A 14,494-nucleotide genomic window follows, 5' to 3' on the forward strand; every position below is an offset into this window, starting at 1 on the left:
CCTCTCCAGGTGAAGACACACAAGACAGAGCTATAGCACTGCAGAAGTACGGAAATGCACTATGCAAAATGGATACTTGGGATAGCAACGTCTCTCACAGAAGGTTTAACACAACAGGATGACAAAAGTCAGAGCAGAAACTACCTGCAGGGACTGCTATTCGCGTAATTGTATCAAGAGCATTGAAAGCAAAGACAGCCTTGGGAGTAATCGCCCATCTTGGGATAGTAGTTTCAAATGTGAAGATTACACCATAAGTGATCTTCCTTGTCTCAGTTGTGCAAAATAGACTGAAAGAGAACATTATATCGGTAGTACTCTCCCTCAAGAGTCATCAAAAGAGTGCCACAAGAACGATTTTCTGTGCCATACTGTTGGGCGCAATCATGGACACTACAGGAACAGTTTCCCTTGTTTTCACTGACAAGAGGAGGGGAAAGAGAGACAAGAAATTAGGGTGTGTTGGAAACAACAGGAGTGTTGGAAACAACAGGAGTGTATGACTTTTAAGCAAGCCCTAAGAGAAGCTTGCAAGGGAGTGCAAAGGTTGATTTAAGCTTTTGCAGGAAACTATTCAAATTTAGCCAACGTCTGAACCAACTGAACCAGGAGAAGGGAGTCATTCTTCTAGTTCCTTCACCTAAATTGTTGAAACAGAAACAAAGGCAAAAAGTTACTAACCTTGGAAGCTGACCAAGTCGACCAGGAGGAGATAGCAGTTGTTGACCTGCCGGACCAGGAAAAAGGAGTCATTCTGCTGGTATGCTCTACAAGTGCGTAACTTGAACTTTTATCAGAGACTAAGGGAAATACCCCCCTAAGGCAGATCCCATTGATGGATGCTTTGGCTTTACTGGGCCACACACCCCACTCCTGCAGACATCTTTTGAGTTGAGAAATGAAATTTAGAGACATGGTTTAAACATCAGGCATCACCAAGGTTCACATATGTGCCTGCTCATAAGCCTTAACACACAGCTTGCAAAGCCCTTCATCGACCGGTGACTCATTTGTTATACATTTTCATAACCATCAGTGACCAGAGCAATCCTGGGTGACCGCAAACGCAGCCACTGGCCAAATGAATTCATGTTAGAAGAAATCTCAGCGAGCGGGCCATGCTCGCAAATCGGACACAAGTGAGGGAACTGTCGTTCAAGATGGGCGCCAATCAAAACTCAAACACAAACTACCACCAGCTGCCAGTCAATAAACACTTCAATGATCCACGGGTTGTTACGCATATGTATAAAAAGCGCATAGAGACAGGAGGTGTTTGGATCAGGGGTTGTCGGGCAAGAAAAGAAGGGCATTGAGTGGCAAGTACAAGAGTTGTAGCAAGAATAGCCTGGAGAGAGTTGAGATGATGAAGCAAAGGAGTAGAATGGAGAATGAGTGAAGGCCATCAGAGAGCAAGAGGAAAGAAGGTGGCAGTGATTAAGAGAAACAGAAAGGAAGGGAGACAGTCAGTGAGAGGAGGAGGAGAGAGGAAGGTGACGGGTGAAGAGGAGCAATCAGGAAGAGGAGAGGATAGGATGTGACAAAGATGAAGACAAACAGGAGGAAGGGTGAAAATCAGACAGAGGTGTTGGAAAGGAGGTGACAGATTAAGAGAAGTAGCCAGATGGAGGAGGGTTGAACATCAGTGAGAGAAGCAGAAGAGGTGATGGACAAGAATGTGGATGGGCAGATGTGTCGGAAGAGGCAGTGGCGAAGCATTAAGGTGGGGAGAGGTGTAGCTGCTAAACTTTACAAGGAAGGAGGAGGAGGCAGGGACCAGAGCAAGTGAGCGAAAGGAGACAAATGCAGAAAGGCGAAGAGTAGTTAAAAGTCAGAAGGCAGAAGAGTAACAGTGTGAAGGCGGAGGTGACTACAGAGAGCAACAAGCAGAAAGAGGGCTGATTGAAATCCATGTTCCTGGAGACATTTGTAGATTGGTGAAGGAGTTGGTGCCAAGGATGGTCTCCAAACGTCTATTGAGGGTTTAAGCCTCATAAACTCAGTGCCCATCATGATCTTTAAAGGATCTTACAGAGTCTAACACTTAGCTTCTGTCCAGACTACCACAGTCACTAGTGGTGATGCCAGTACATCTTGATGGCTAAGTGAAACATCTTGACATCAGCTACAAAAGCCATATAAGCAGCACCTACTGCCAAAAAGTAGTGTTGGGTAGTTAAATTCCCCAAAACTCTGAATAATTATTTGTTTCTTTCCAACAAGGTGGAGTCCAAGGGCAAGAGGGAAGGACTGAGGACCTTGGTCCTATAGCAAAGCCTCAGTAGTTGAATTTTCCTTTGGTTTATTCACTCATTTGTTTTTTTCTTATGATAATTAAGAGCTTTGAGTCTTATAAATTGGCTTTATGGCATCTGTCGATCCCTCAGTCTGTGAGGGCAATCTCAAGTCTGGGAAACTGGACGTCAATTTTTAGGTCCGTCATGCAGGCTTTAATTTTTCTCTAATTGAGATAGAACCACACATTACATACAGTCTTTGATTAAGATTGCATTGAATTTTAAAGTCTTTAAACAAAATAAAACAAAGAAATACTTAACCACAAAAGCAGGGCTATCTCAACTATTTGGAATATTCCTGATAATCCTTCCGTTAGACTGTCTGAGTGTTGTATTATGATATAAAGCAATATGGACCTTTGTTTATTGCTGTCACACCTGGCCACATTTTCTTGCCCTTCACTGAACAATGAGTTAATCATATTGGTCTGTGTATCCACCTCACAACCAAGTGGTATCCAAGCATTAAATGTGCCACCCAGCAAAAAAATAGCATTTAGGTGTGCTGAGCTTAACACCCAAACGAAAAGATATCCAATTTGCTCATCTATGTGATTTAAGAATGAACTGTGTATTTATTGTATGTGGCCATATGCCCAAAGTAGAAGTTCCCTTTTCACACCTGTGATAGGTCGGGATCAAGAAACGGACGGGGTGGCATTTTCCCTGAATGTTTCTTTATTAGAACACACATGCCTTTACTGTTCCTAGGCCAAAGTATCTCTGCTTACTGTATAAAGGAAAACATCTAAAAGGGTGCTTGTCAGGATGTTTTACTATCCATCTAGAATATTGTGCTAACCTGAGTTCTGTTCCTACCACTATCAAAAAGGAAGAAACATAAACTCAACAAAGGTACAATTAGATCCTTTGACCAACAATAGAGCAGTGGCTGGATTGTGATCCCCATGCTGGTGTCTCTTCCCCCCGATACACAGTTCAAGCAATCACACTGAATGTCTCTTTAACCTCTCTTTGCTCAGATTGTTTGAGTCTGTGCTTTTATTTCTTGTTCTCTGGCATGCTGTGGGGTGTTGTCTGTATCTTGTCTTCTTTCCCACTAAGAAAGTTGTGGCGCTCTCCCCATCTAGAGACCTTCTGGTAGTTGTCACGTCTTGGGGTCTCGTTCCTCTCACCCTGCTCCTGGGCACTCTTCTGGGCCAAGACAATCCGGCTCCTTGCCTGGCAGGGGTCATGAGTGTTCTGCGGTCTTTGCCGCAGCTTGGTCTGCCACGCTAGGTGTACGCTCTCCGTGTCGCCAGGAGGACGTTCTCTTGGCTTCTCGAGCTTCATGGTACTCTCATTCCCTTGTTTCCCATTCTGATTGGCTCTTTATCCCCCACTCTGCTAGGCGGCGGGACCATCCACTCTTCTCCCATCGCAGGCGAGAGATTCTATAGAAGGGGTCACAAACCATACCTGTCATTTGTATAGGAAGTTTCAAATATCATACAGTTTAACTCCCATATAGCCAACAAAGCTATTGGGCTCTTGAGACAGTGGAGGATATCTTATATATTTTATTTTAATTTGTATTGTTTATAGTATACATAATACCTTACACAAAAGTACAGAACAGGCAAATTCACAAAACGACATATAACAAATACTCTACACATTCTGTCAGTAAAACCACATATCTTATAAAAATTCCTTTAAAAGATCCTCACCCTGTTCAACAACTTTAAAATGTTCATTAAAAAGGGCACCAACGCCAATAAAAGAGAAACTTACATTCCTGTCATTAGTCTGTTCCATAAACTAGTTGCAATAACTGCTGAGGTAAAGTGAACGAAAGGTCCCTCCCAGCAATATTGTCCTGTAGGTGTATATTGCTTTTTAGGGATTTCCCATCTAAGGAGGAGGTGGGGGGCACTATCCCCCCACACCCCCTCTGGGAAATCATGCTTGCCCTGTTCCCTATTGAATGATGGAGATGCTTTTGCAACAAGTACTAAAGGCAAAAAAGTGCCAAAGTGCTAAGTGCCAGGCATTGAAATGAAATATATTAACACAGAGATGGGCATGCATGATTTCAATTAGTAATAGATATTTTCTCAACAATTTTGATACAACTATTTTGCATTACTATTGAATTCAATGATTTTTAAGGTTGATATTATGTGAATGTATTATACAATTTTATAATGTTTTTTGATTAATATTAAAATATGATGTTGTAACTGGTTACCTGACTGAACCTCTCTTTTCTCCATATCTTTCTTAGTTCATGAGTACTTAAACAATCCAAGTACTTTCCCATGTGACTTCCCCCCTTTGGTTCTTTATGTAATTTGCTCCCCTGGTCCATGATATAGGGGACACCCATCCCCTTTTGTCTATTTCATTACGCACCTTTACCACCTTAATTCCTGGATTCAGCTGCAAGGGAAAAGGTATGACATGGACATAGTCTGTAAAGGCAGTTGCTGACCATCAGGTCCACTACTGTAAAATTTGTATTGGCAAGTTTAAAAAAATTAGGTCTCTGTGGAAAGTAGTTTTCTTTAGAACAGGCGTCTGCAACATTTGGCTTTCCATATGTTTTTAAGTGCATCTCAAATAAACCGTAGCCAATGATGAGGGATCATGGGAGTCTTGGCCCAAATCATCTGAAGAGCTGTGGGTTGCAAACTGTCTTTAATAGAAAACAAAGTTACTTGCCTTTGGTAACCTGGTGTTTCTCGGTTTGTAAATTCCTTTCATGTGTCCAGTTTTTTTCATTTCTGGGACTGTAGTTTGAGGATTATATTGAAACGGGAATTCGCCAGCTTGTGATGCATATTTTAGGAGTGAAGTGTTACTTTTATGGATATCCATTTGACCTTGAGTATGGTGTTTTCAAGTCCTGTCTGACGTATTTGAAAAGTTGCGAAAATGTGTGCTTAAATATAGTGTCCAACAAAAACAAAGTGGCTTACGGTAAGTGGCTATTCTCCCCAACTGTTATGTTTTTTCTTTCAAAGCACATCTTTTATACATTTTAAATGATTTTATGATATCTCCTATAATATTTGTAAGCTTTATAGTATAGAATACATTTCAGAAAAAAAGTTACTTTGTGTATAATGTTGGGATAACTGGACCTGTAAAGTATTTAAATGTACATGATGGCCATTTTTTAAACATAATCAATAAATCTGTATTTTGAGGAACTAAAATGTGATAAAACATGTATTATGGATAGTGCTCGCTACAGGATTCATTCTTGATCTGTCTTATTCCTGTTTCCCCACTTACTAGTGTGTCAAGTTATCGCAATGTATGATTACATTGCTAATAACGAGGATGAGCTCAATTTTACCAAAGGGCAACTTATAAATGTAATCAGCAAGGATGATCCTGATTGGTGGCAAGGAGAAATTAATGGAGCAACAGGCCTTTTTCCATCAAACTATGTTACGATGACAACTGATTCAGATCCAAGTCAGCAGTGTAAGTAAGACTGAAAACATATATTACCTGTAATTTTTCTGTGATATGTTAAATAAATGCGCCATCTCTGTTTACAGCCACCTGAATTACATCTTAAATAATACCCATCACATGTCTAATCGTAAAATATTGATCTTGATCACCATAAAGGTTTTTCAAACTTCAGTATGAAACTGGGAAATTAACTTTAAGATTTTAATAGCAGACTGTTTTCTGAGTCGGCTAAATATGTCTGGACATCGTTTTCTTGCCAAACATTCTTACTATCAGCAGAGTGAACAGCAGCATACTAAAATATAAAATAAACATGGCCATGCCTGCTCAAGCACATCTAGCAATGTGTCCACACGCAGTCAATATCAATGTATTGTTGTGTTCTTTGCACCGTATAAGGTCCTCTAGCCATCCCCATGTTCAGAATAGTACCACATTTAGTTATGCCATTGTCCGTATGTATTTCTATCCAGTTGGTTATTCATAAAATGTTTGCTCTTGTAAATAGCTAAACTCACATTCAGTGATTTCCAGTGACCTATGCTGCCTTCAGAGGGATCCCTTTTGGATCTACATTATGCGCCTCATAAAGGGATAGGAAGTACTGAAGCAGGCACACAACCTTACATTGATTTAATTAATTGCCATTGTGCAGTTGTGTCCAGGAATCCTAGAAAGTGTTAGTGGAAATCCACCTATAAATCATCCCTGGTTTCCTTCATTAAAAGCCATTCCTACTTTGGATGCCAGTTTATCAATTGCAGCAGAGAAGTGTTTAAATATCTCTTTAAACAGATCAACCATTAAGGCCATCAAATTAGATTACAAGATTGAAGAACTGTGACCTTTCCTCAATCCTCCCTAGCTAAACTAATTTTTGTTTCTATGAAAAAGGAAAATGATGAGTACTTCCATTATGTGTAAGTCATGCTGCCTAGGTATTTCTAATTGATACATTCCTCACCTTACAATCATCCTTGATTGGAAAGTTTTTGAAGAAATGTCTCCTCTTAAATGCAAAGACCATGGCTCATCCATATTGGTCTCTGAACCTCATCTTTGTTTTGCTTGGTGCAAAGGAAAAGACAATGACACAGAGGAGCGGGTTATGTCACTCAATGCCTCCAAAAGCGGTGAGGAAGTGAATTGCCAAGGGTTTTTCGGCCCTTAGCAAAAAAAATCGATTCTGGAGAAATGAACTCCAGAAAAGACCCTGACTTTAAGGTCAGCTCCAGATACTTGAGCACACAGGCACTCTTTCAGATTGCAGGTAATTGCCGAAAACAAAGATTAAAAAAGCATCATCATCACTGCCAAAGTGAGTCTTCTACATCTACAACGCAGACAGAGACACCAGATGTCCTGACCCTGAAGGTCAGAGTTGGAAAACTCCCCAGCTAGTTCATACAATACCAGACCTTCCATACTTCCTTCCTTCCTTCCCCACTTCTTCTGCAGCAGAACACAGGGACGTTGTTTACATTGGCTATGAAAAGGCTCTTTGAACAATATGCCTCTTCATTGAATCCATTCCTGGTCCCTTTCACTCTTGCCACTGTTGTGGCAAATTCACCACAGAATCAATCGTCCACTGTTGTGGCAAATTCACCACAGAATCACTCATCCACTGATCCTGTAGGTTGGTAAGCGTCTTGAACTTCAGTCAGCCAAGCACCATACAAACAACCCACAGGAGAGGACACAGAAACCAAGGTAAAAACTGTATACCACGCAGCAACCCCCTTTCCTGTGTTTTCATGGTTTATATGCCATCGTCTCACAAAGATCTTCTATGGAATGTTGGTCTATGCAGCTTTCAATGACAACAGTATACAATGTTTCAGGGTTGTTTCAACTCGTACTACATGATTCTCTTACTATTGTCAACAAGCATTAGTGAGGTTCTCATGCCTTGACGAGTAAACTTTGTAACATGCAGCAGACCCATTCAGATGCATTTCTAGCAAGTCAGCCTTTTCTACTACAACTACAGTTCTTACACAACTCGGGCAATACCGGGCCTGCCTAATGTTGCTAATTCTACAGTGTTAGGGAGAATTCTCTGTTAAGGCTAATTTCCCAAACCTCGTGAGTCCCTCAGCAGCTTTGCTGGATTTTTGGGGTTTATTTTTTTCTCCTGCTAAGAGTGAGACTCTTTTTCTCCCACTCTTAGGCATAATTTGAGAATGTCCTTTGACTATGTAATGTGTTTTATGGGCTATGGGGTCTTTTACTCCATAGGGCTTCATGTGTTTTTGGTATGTGTGTTACACAGCACCCTCAGTGCAGTAACACAGGGGTGTCATAGTGACCCCCAAACATAGACTCCATACCCTGGGACTGACTACTGTCTCCCAGGGCATGTAAGGTCAGTTACTAGTCTTAAATTGTGAACAGAACCAGTACAAACCATCATATTGTGGAAGTACTGCTAGGGGTAATTCGATTGCCCCAGGCTCTGTTTTCCAAGGGGGCACTGTCCAGTCGCCCCTTGTCGAGTTTCTGGCTGGTGGCAGTGGATACCATGCAAAATATTCCCCCGGAATATTTCCTTTGGGATTTTCCCATTCATTTTAAACGCACCAATTTTTGGTGCAATGTTAAAGATACCGCCAGGTTATTTATTTAATATTTATTCCCCGGTTGGGTCTTTTTGCCAGGACTCGGCTTTAAAATTGGCGTTTGTGTTCGCCTCTGAAACTCTAACCCAAGTCGAGCCCTTAGTTCCACTTTTTGGCGGGCTTCTCCACAGAAGCCCTCCAAATGGTGCCACTCTGTCTGGGGTCAACATGATGTGGGAGAGGGGGATTAGGCACCCTGGACTGAGTTGCCTTGGCAACTCAAGTCGCACTCTTGTGTGATTGGCCCAGTGGTGAGCCGCCCGGCTCACCACTTAGCATGTTTGAGTGACAGCTAGGCTGATGAATGGGGGATTTGCTGCATAAAAGCAGGGCTTTGGGGACTGGAACTTCAGAAGTCGCCACAGGCCCTAAAGAATCCGAAGAGGGGAGAAGCTGAGCCATCTACAACGACGACACCACCGGTGGAGCCCTGCTGTACGAACTCACCACTTCCCCGACGACAGAGGAGATCTTCTTCCAGGAGAGTCTTCTTCCCCTTGAGCTGGTGGGACCAACCAGTTCGCCTTTTTCGCCGTCCTGGATTGTCTCGTGGTCGAATCGCCCGTGCCAAGCACCCCGGCGGCCGGATAGCCACGCTTCACCACTACCGCTAATAAAAGGATCGTACCTTTCAACCGGGAAACTCCGTGGCTGGTTTCTTCCCTGGCGGTGCAACGACCTCCAGCTTTCCTCCACGTCGAGATCCTCTCTTCCTCTGGACGAAGCCCCGACATGCACCTGCTGCCAGGAACAACTGCCCCCGCTGGAGCTTTCTCACCATTTCAGGTACTGTGTCCCGCCTGGTCTCCCTTGCAACAGACTGTCCAAGGTGTCCCGTAAATCCTTGACTCTCTGTCCTGGGGTGACCTCGCACCTGCTAACATTACCTTTCTAACTTGATCCAACCTCTTTTGACTTTTCTGCAAAGACTTTGAGTGCATTTCCACTGTGTGATCTTGGGCACATTCCGCCTTGCTCTCTCCAAGAGTGGGCCTGGCCTATGAACTTTTTGCTCTACAGTAGACCCTGTCTTTCTTGACTTGCTGTGGTTTCTTAAAAGTGTTGGTACTGTGTGTTTTTCCTATTCTGCCTTTTCTCTCCCTTTTTAAACAAATTATTGGCGTGCCATCTACGGTTACGCGCTCACCACTGTTCTGCTAAATAAGTGGTGTCTTAACCTATACTTGTCGAATAATTAACTAGGGAGGTGTGTATACTTATAGTGACTGTGTTTGAACTTGCTTGACATATTAGTGCCAGTGTATTTTTACAAGTGTGTTTTTAAATAAATAATTATATACTTTTATACCAAAGCTCTGGTCAGTGTTTGCTCGTGCTACTGTATTTTTAGCCCTATTGTGTATACTCTACATACTGCTTAACTCTTCTTGAGAGAAGTCTGACTGCTCAGCCACAGCTACCAGGTAAATCTGGGTGGTACAGACTGCTACCAATTGGGTTTACTGCTTACTCCTGTAGTCTTAAACTTTTTGCAGTGGTCCCTAAGCGAACTGCACAGGTTTCTGCCTAACATACATGCTGAAGCAGTCTCGCCTGGTGAGGTGGGAATCTAAAACACGCTTCACTGAGCCAAACACATAATAAGTGGGCAGACTATGAAGCAGAGCTGCTTCTTGCAGTGGATATGGTGTACTTCTTGGCTAGGACATGCGCATAATGATATAGGATGGTTCATTTATAGGCAGTAAGGCACAATTTAACATGGCAGGTGGCTGAGCTTTTCACAAGCAAGTAACAAAGTAGTACAGAAACAGAGGGCACAATTAAATGTTTCCCCACCACACCACTTGTGGTGATGGGTACTCTAAATCTTGTTCTTGCACACCCAAGGGCACTGAATTAAGTTTGGTACCAGGAGAGATGCTGCAATGGAAATTATCTGCAGCATCATTCATCTTCCTCAGCGCTGGAACTATTGAAGCCATGACCTTTGGTGCCAACAAAACCGGCCTCAGCAGAGCGGTTCTCAATCTTGCTTTAAAAATCAAGAATCCTGTTTCATAATGTGCACGGGGCTTAGTGACATGGTATATGTACGACGACTGACATTGCTTCTGGAGTCGACGATCACTGCATCGAGTTAAGATGGCTTGATGGCCGAGTGGAGGTGCATGCGCCCTGTCAAAAAGTTTTCTGAGCAGCTGATGCTGGAAGGATATCCATCTGATGAGGAATACGTGGGAGAAAAGCAATCCCTTGAAAGACTTTTTTGATGTGGAGGTCATACCATTCGGACCAAAACAGAGATTGTAGGAAATCTACTGTGCATGGGATGCTTGCATTTAAGGGCCAAGTAGTTCCAACATTTAAGCAACTTGCAAAACAAATGAGGGGCTTAGATATCTTCTCGGATTCCAAGATAGGCATGCTTTCCACCTCTACGCTGAGGTCTGAATTTGGATCATTTTGGAGCGTCGGAGCGAGGGTATTAAACACTTGGTTGCAATAGAGCACCAGACCCATGACCTCACAGACTTTGTCCAGCCCAAGGAATCTGCCTAACCCAAGATGTTGATGGGAGCCAAAATCCAAATTCCATGCAGCCGGGCGGCATGGGTTACAGGAAACTGGAAATGTGCTTAATCTTATTGGTTAAACTCCTTTCTTACATAGCAGGTCTAGAGGCTGAATTATAAAGTGACTGTGCATGCACATCTAATTCCCTACATGAAATTCAAAATCTCCAGGCACTACCTTGTGTGGTTTAAGTGCAGAGATACTGGCTAGCACTTCATTCAGAAACATTTAACTGCAAATAATATACATTAAGAAAGGTGAAGAGCATTTGTTTTTTTCAGTACAATTCTAAGCTGCTCTCCCTCCTTGCTCTCTGCATAGCTGTAATAAACATATGCTGTTTATCCAGGGCAAGACCGGTGATAGAAAATGAGCTACCAGTCCTATACAACATAGCATGCCCTTATCTTTCTACAGGGCAACCGACTTTTAAGCAGTCTAAGCTTCTGCAAGTCGCTTAACTGATCTCAATGGCATGTGGCAGCTGACAGTCCTGCATTACAACAGCTGACCTCCCACTTCACCAATTCCTTTTTTTTAATTCTCTGCATTCCTGACTTCCTTGACGGTTCCCACCGAACCGACTTCTGCTCAAATTATGACACAAACTGAAGGAACTCTCAGAAAAAGCTGTAATAGCCTGCGTGCTGGCCTGCTTATGAATGCCTCAATCATGTTTTAGGTCTCAGAACCTTTCAAAGAGGAGATCATCAATTTGCATATCAGTCTGATTTTACCTGAGCAGTGAAAGTAAATGACAACCAACGATTGTGTTCACTGCTACAGAGAGAAAAAGATTGAGGCAAGTTGTTCCAAAAATATGGCGAAGCGAAAAGAAACATGTTAGGTAGATAGGAGAGATGTGAGGAGGGATGCAAGGAGAGCACCCAAAATAATAAAACATAGGAGATTATACGAAATGAGTCATGCAGACTGTTGGGAGTAGGTAGGAAGATACAGAGTTAAGGAGAAGAGCAGGGTGAGGCCAACAAAGGCATTCATGCTATTTTTGTGTAAAGGTCAGGAAGCAAGGGTTGAAGAAGCGATAGCACATACATTTTAGAGTAAATGAGAAAAGGGAAATGTAAGTCAAATGATTTCAAAAGTTGAGACAAAGGAACTAATAAAAGGCAGATGTGAAGCAAATGTAGGTTTTATACCCAGAGTGAAAGATGATTGACATAGAAAACCTTCTGGGTCAAATGAGGATGTGGTAGGAGGGAGAACAATGTGAGTGTCTAAGATTCACATGCTTAATGTATGCCCTTTTCAATGGGAAGATCTCAAACGACTTCAGAGCAGTTTTTTGGTTTTTAAGTATGGTAAAGAGCCATTTTGTTTACACATCTGAGGTTAAAAGTTCTATAATAATATTCTTCTCTTACCAGAACAGCATTTTAATTGCCCTTTTGCTGCAGTACCAGGAGTATCAAATGGCAGCTATCCTGTTTTTAGGAGCAATTGCATACTTATGACATTTCTTCCTGCTTTATTTATTTATTCATTTCATTTGTAAGCACACATGCAACCCAGAGGCATTGAGGCGCTGTTGCAGGTACAGTTCAAGGAAGCAAACTTAGTCATACATTCAAATAATTGTATCATAGACAGGAAAGAGCGGAGGTAGTATTAGAAACAGTGAGACAAGGGATTGTAGTACAAATTAGTCATGCTATGCATGCTGTAATGTAGATGCAGGGAGGGGTAGCTTTGCAGGCCTAATGAGCAGAGAGGGCGGGTTAGTTGAAAAGCGGAGTCTTGAGGGCATTGCAAAAGATACAGTAGGATTTTTCAGCCCTCAGGGAGGGGGGGAGGGCTAATTCAAAATTTGGCAGCGCGGTCTGGGAAGCTGGAGTCTCCAGCTTTACATCTCCTCACTTTAAACAAGAGAAGTATGTCTGTCTATGGGGTCCTAGTGGGCTTTGGTGATTCTTTGTGTGAGGTAGGGCAGCACTGTATTGGGGAGGCACTTGTGGGCAACCGAGAGTGATTTTAATGTTATCCGCTCCTGAAAGGGCAGCCAGTGAGCTTCCCTCCTGGCTTTGGAGATGTGTTCTCGTTTTGGGATATTCTGGGCCGCTCTTAAGGCATTATTGTGTATAATTAGTAATTTTTGAAGGTTACCAACGGAGGTGCCTGTAAATAGGACGTTACAATAGTCTAACTTGGAGCCAATTATAGCCTAGGCAATGGTGAGGCAATTGTTTTTTGTAAGGAAGGGTCTGGCTGCATTGAGGACTTTCGTGGCGTATGCTGCAGAAGAGGCGATGGCACTAACTTGTCTAGACAAGGTGAGTGAAGCGTCAAGATAGACTCCTAGTGTCTGTACTGAAGTTGAGACCTTGATCACACCATGGTCAGTCCGGAAGGATGAGTAGAGAGTGTTAAGCGACTTGCGGGCATTGGGTGTGCCGACAATTAGGATTTCTGTCTTGTCGATGTTGAGGCAGAATTGGTTTGCTGCCATCCATGCCTGAATTGTAGAGGAAATATTGTTGAGGGTAGTAGAGTCATCAGTGTAGTTAACTGAGAGTGGGATCAGGATTTGTGTGTCGTCTGCATAGTTGGTGTATGCTATGCCAAGGGTGTCTAGGAGGTTGCAGAGTGGCCTGGTGAAGATATTGTAAAGTGTAGTGGCGATGCAGGACCCTTGGAGTACACCGCAGGTGATGGGGGAGGCATTGGCAGTGTCTGAGATGACTATAATGGCTCTGCCTTCTAGGATGGATGCAATCCAGGCTGTTGCATGTGAGGAGAAGTTGGCATGGGTGCAAGGTGTTGATGGTCGACCAGGTCAGACACTGCAGATAAATCGAGGAGGAGGAGCAGGGCACAGTTTCCTTCATCCCTAATCTCGTCAAGCTGATTTTTAAGATCCAGAATGGCAGATTCTGTTCCATGTCCTGGCCGGAAGCTGGATTGGTGCATCCCTTAGATTTTGTTTTCCTCCAGGAATTGCTGAAGCTGTGGGTATGCTGCATGGTCTAAAATCTTTAGTAGCAAGGGGACAGTTGTAATAGGCGTATAGTTAGATGGGATGGATGGGTCTAGTGAGTTTTTTTTCAGGGGGGTGAGGATCCATGTTTCTTGAAGACTGGTTGGCACAGTACCTTTGTAGAATGAGGCATGTATGAAGGCTATGATGACTGGGGCTAACACGTCAGCACTTCTTTGACGAGGGATGCTGGGCAAATATTGCCTTTGGAGGGTTTCCAGCTTTGGATTAGTTTTAAGACTTCGCTTTCAGTGGGGTCTCTGAAGGCAAATTGGTTGATGGAGGGAGCTAGGGCGGGGGGGATAAGCTTAATGTTAATGGCTGTTGGGTCATTATTGAAGGTAGCTTGCTGTGAGTGTATTTTTTGTTTTAGGGTGTCGATTTTGCCTAAAAGTGCTGCTTGAATGTCAGAGCACTAAGTTGCATCTTTGGTGAGAGTGTTGGGTGAGGAGGAGGCGGGGGCTTTGAGTTCCTTGTATATGGTAAAGATGTCTTTCGTGTTTGCGGTGGCCGTGTTGATTCTAGCGTTGAAGGAGTTCGATTTTGCTGCGATAATGGCTGCCCTGTATTGTTTAGCTATTGTACTGAACTCTTTTCAGAGTGCAGAGTTCCAT

General features: G+C 43.0%; 1 protein-coding gene across 7 annotated transcripts in view; it reads left to right on the forward strand.

Annotated features, from left to right (window-relative positions):
• Positions 1 to 14,494, forward strand: part of ITSN2 (intersectin 2) — a 2,589,317-nt gene that overhangs the window by 2,167,772 nt on the left and 407,051 nt on the right. For all 7 annotated transcript variants that reach the window (XM_069605851.1, XM_069605856.1, XM_069605854.1 and 4 more), the window contains one exon: positions 5,541 to 5,732. In XM_069605851.1, coding sequence (XP_069461952.1) covers positions 5,541 to 5,732 — 192 coding nt within the window. The remainder of the gene's footprint in view (positions 1 to 5,540; positions 5,733 to 14,494) is intronic.

This window comes from Ambystoma mexicanum, chromosome 4p (assembly GCF_040938575.1).
Source record: "Ambystoma mexicanum isolate Mex_15411 chromosome 4p, UKY_AmexF1_1, whole genome shotgun sequence".
Classification (NCBI taxonomy): domain Eukaryota; kingdom Metazoa; phylum Chordata; class Amphibia; order Caudata; family Ambystomatidae; genus Ambystoma; species Ambystoma mexicanum.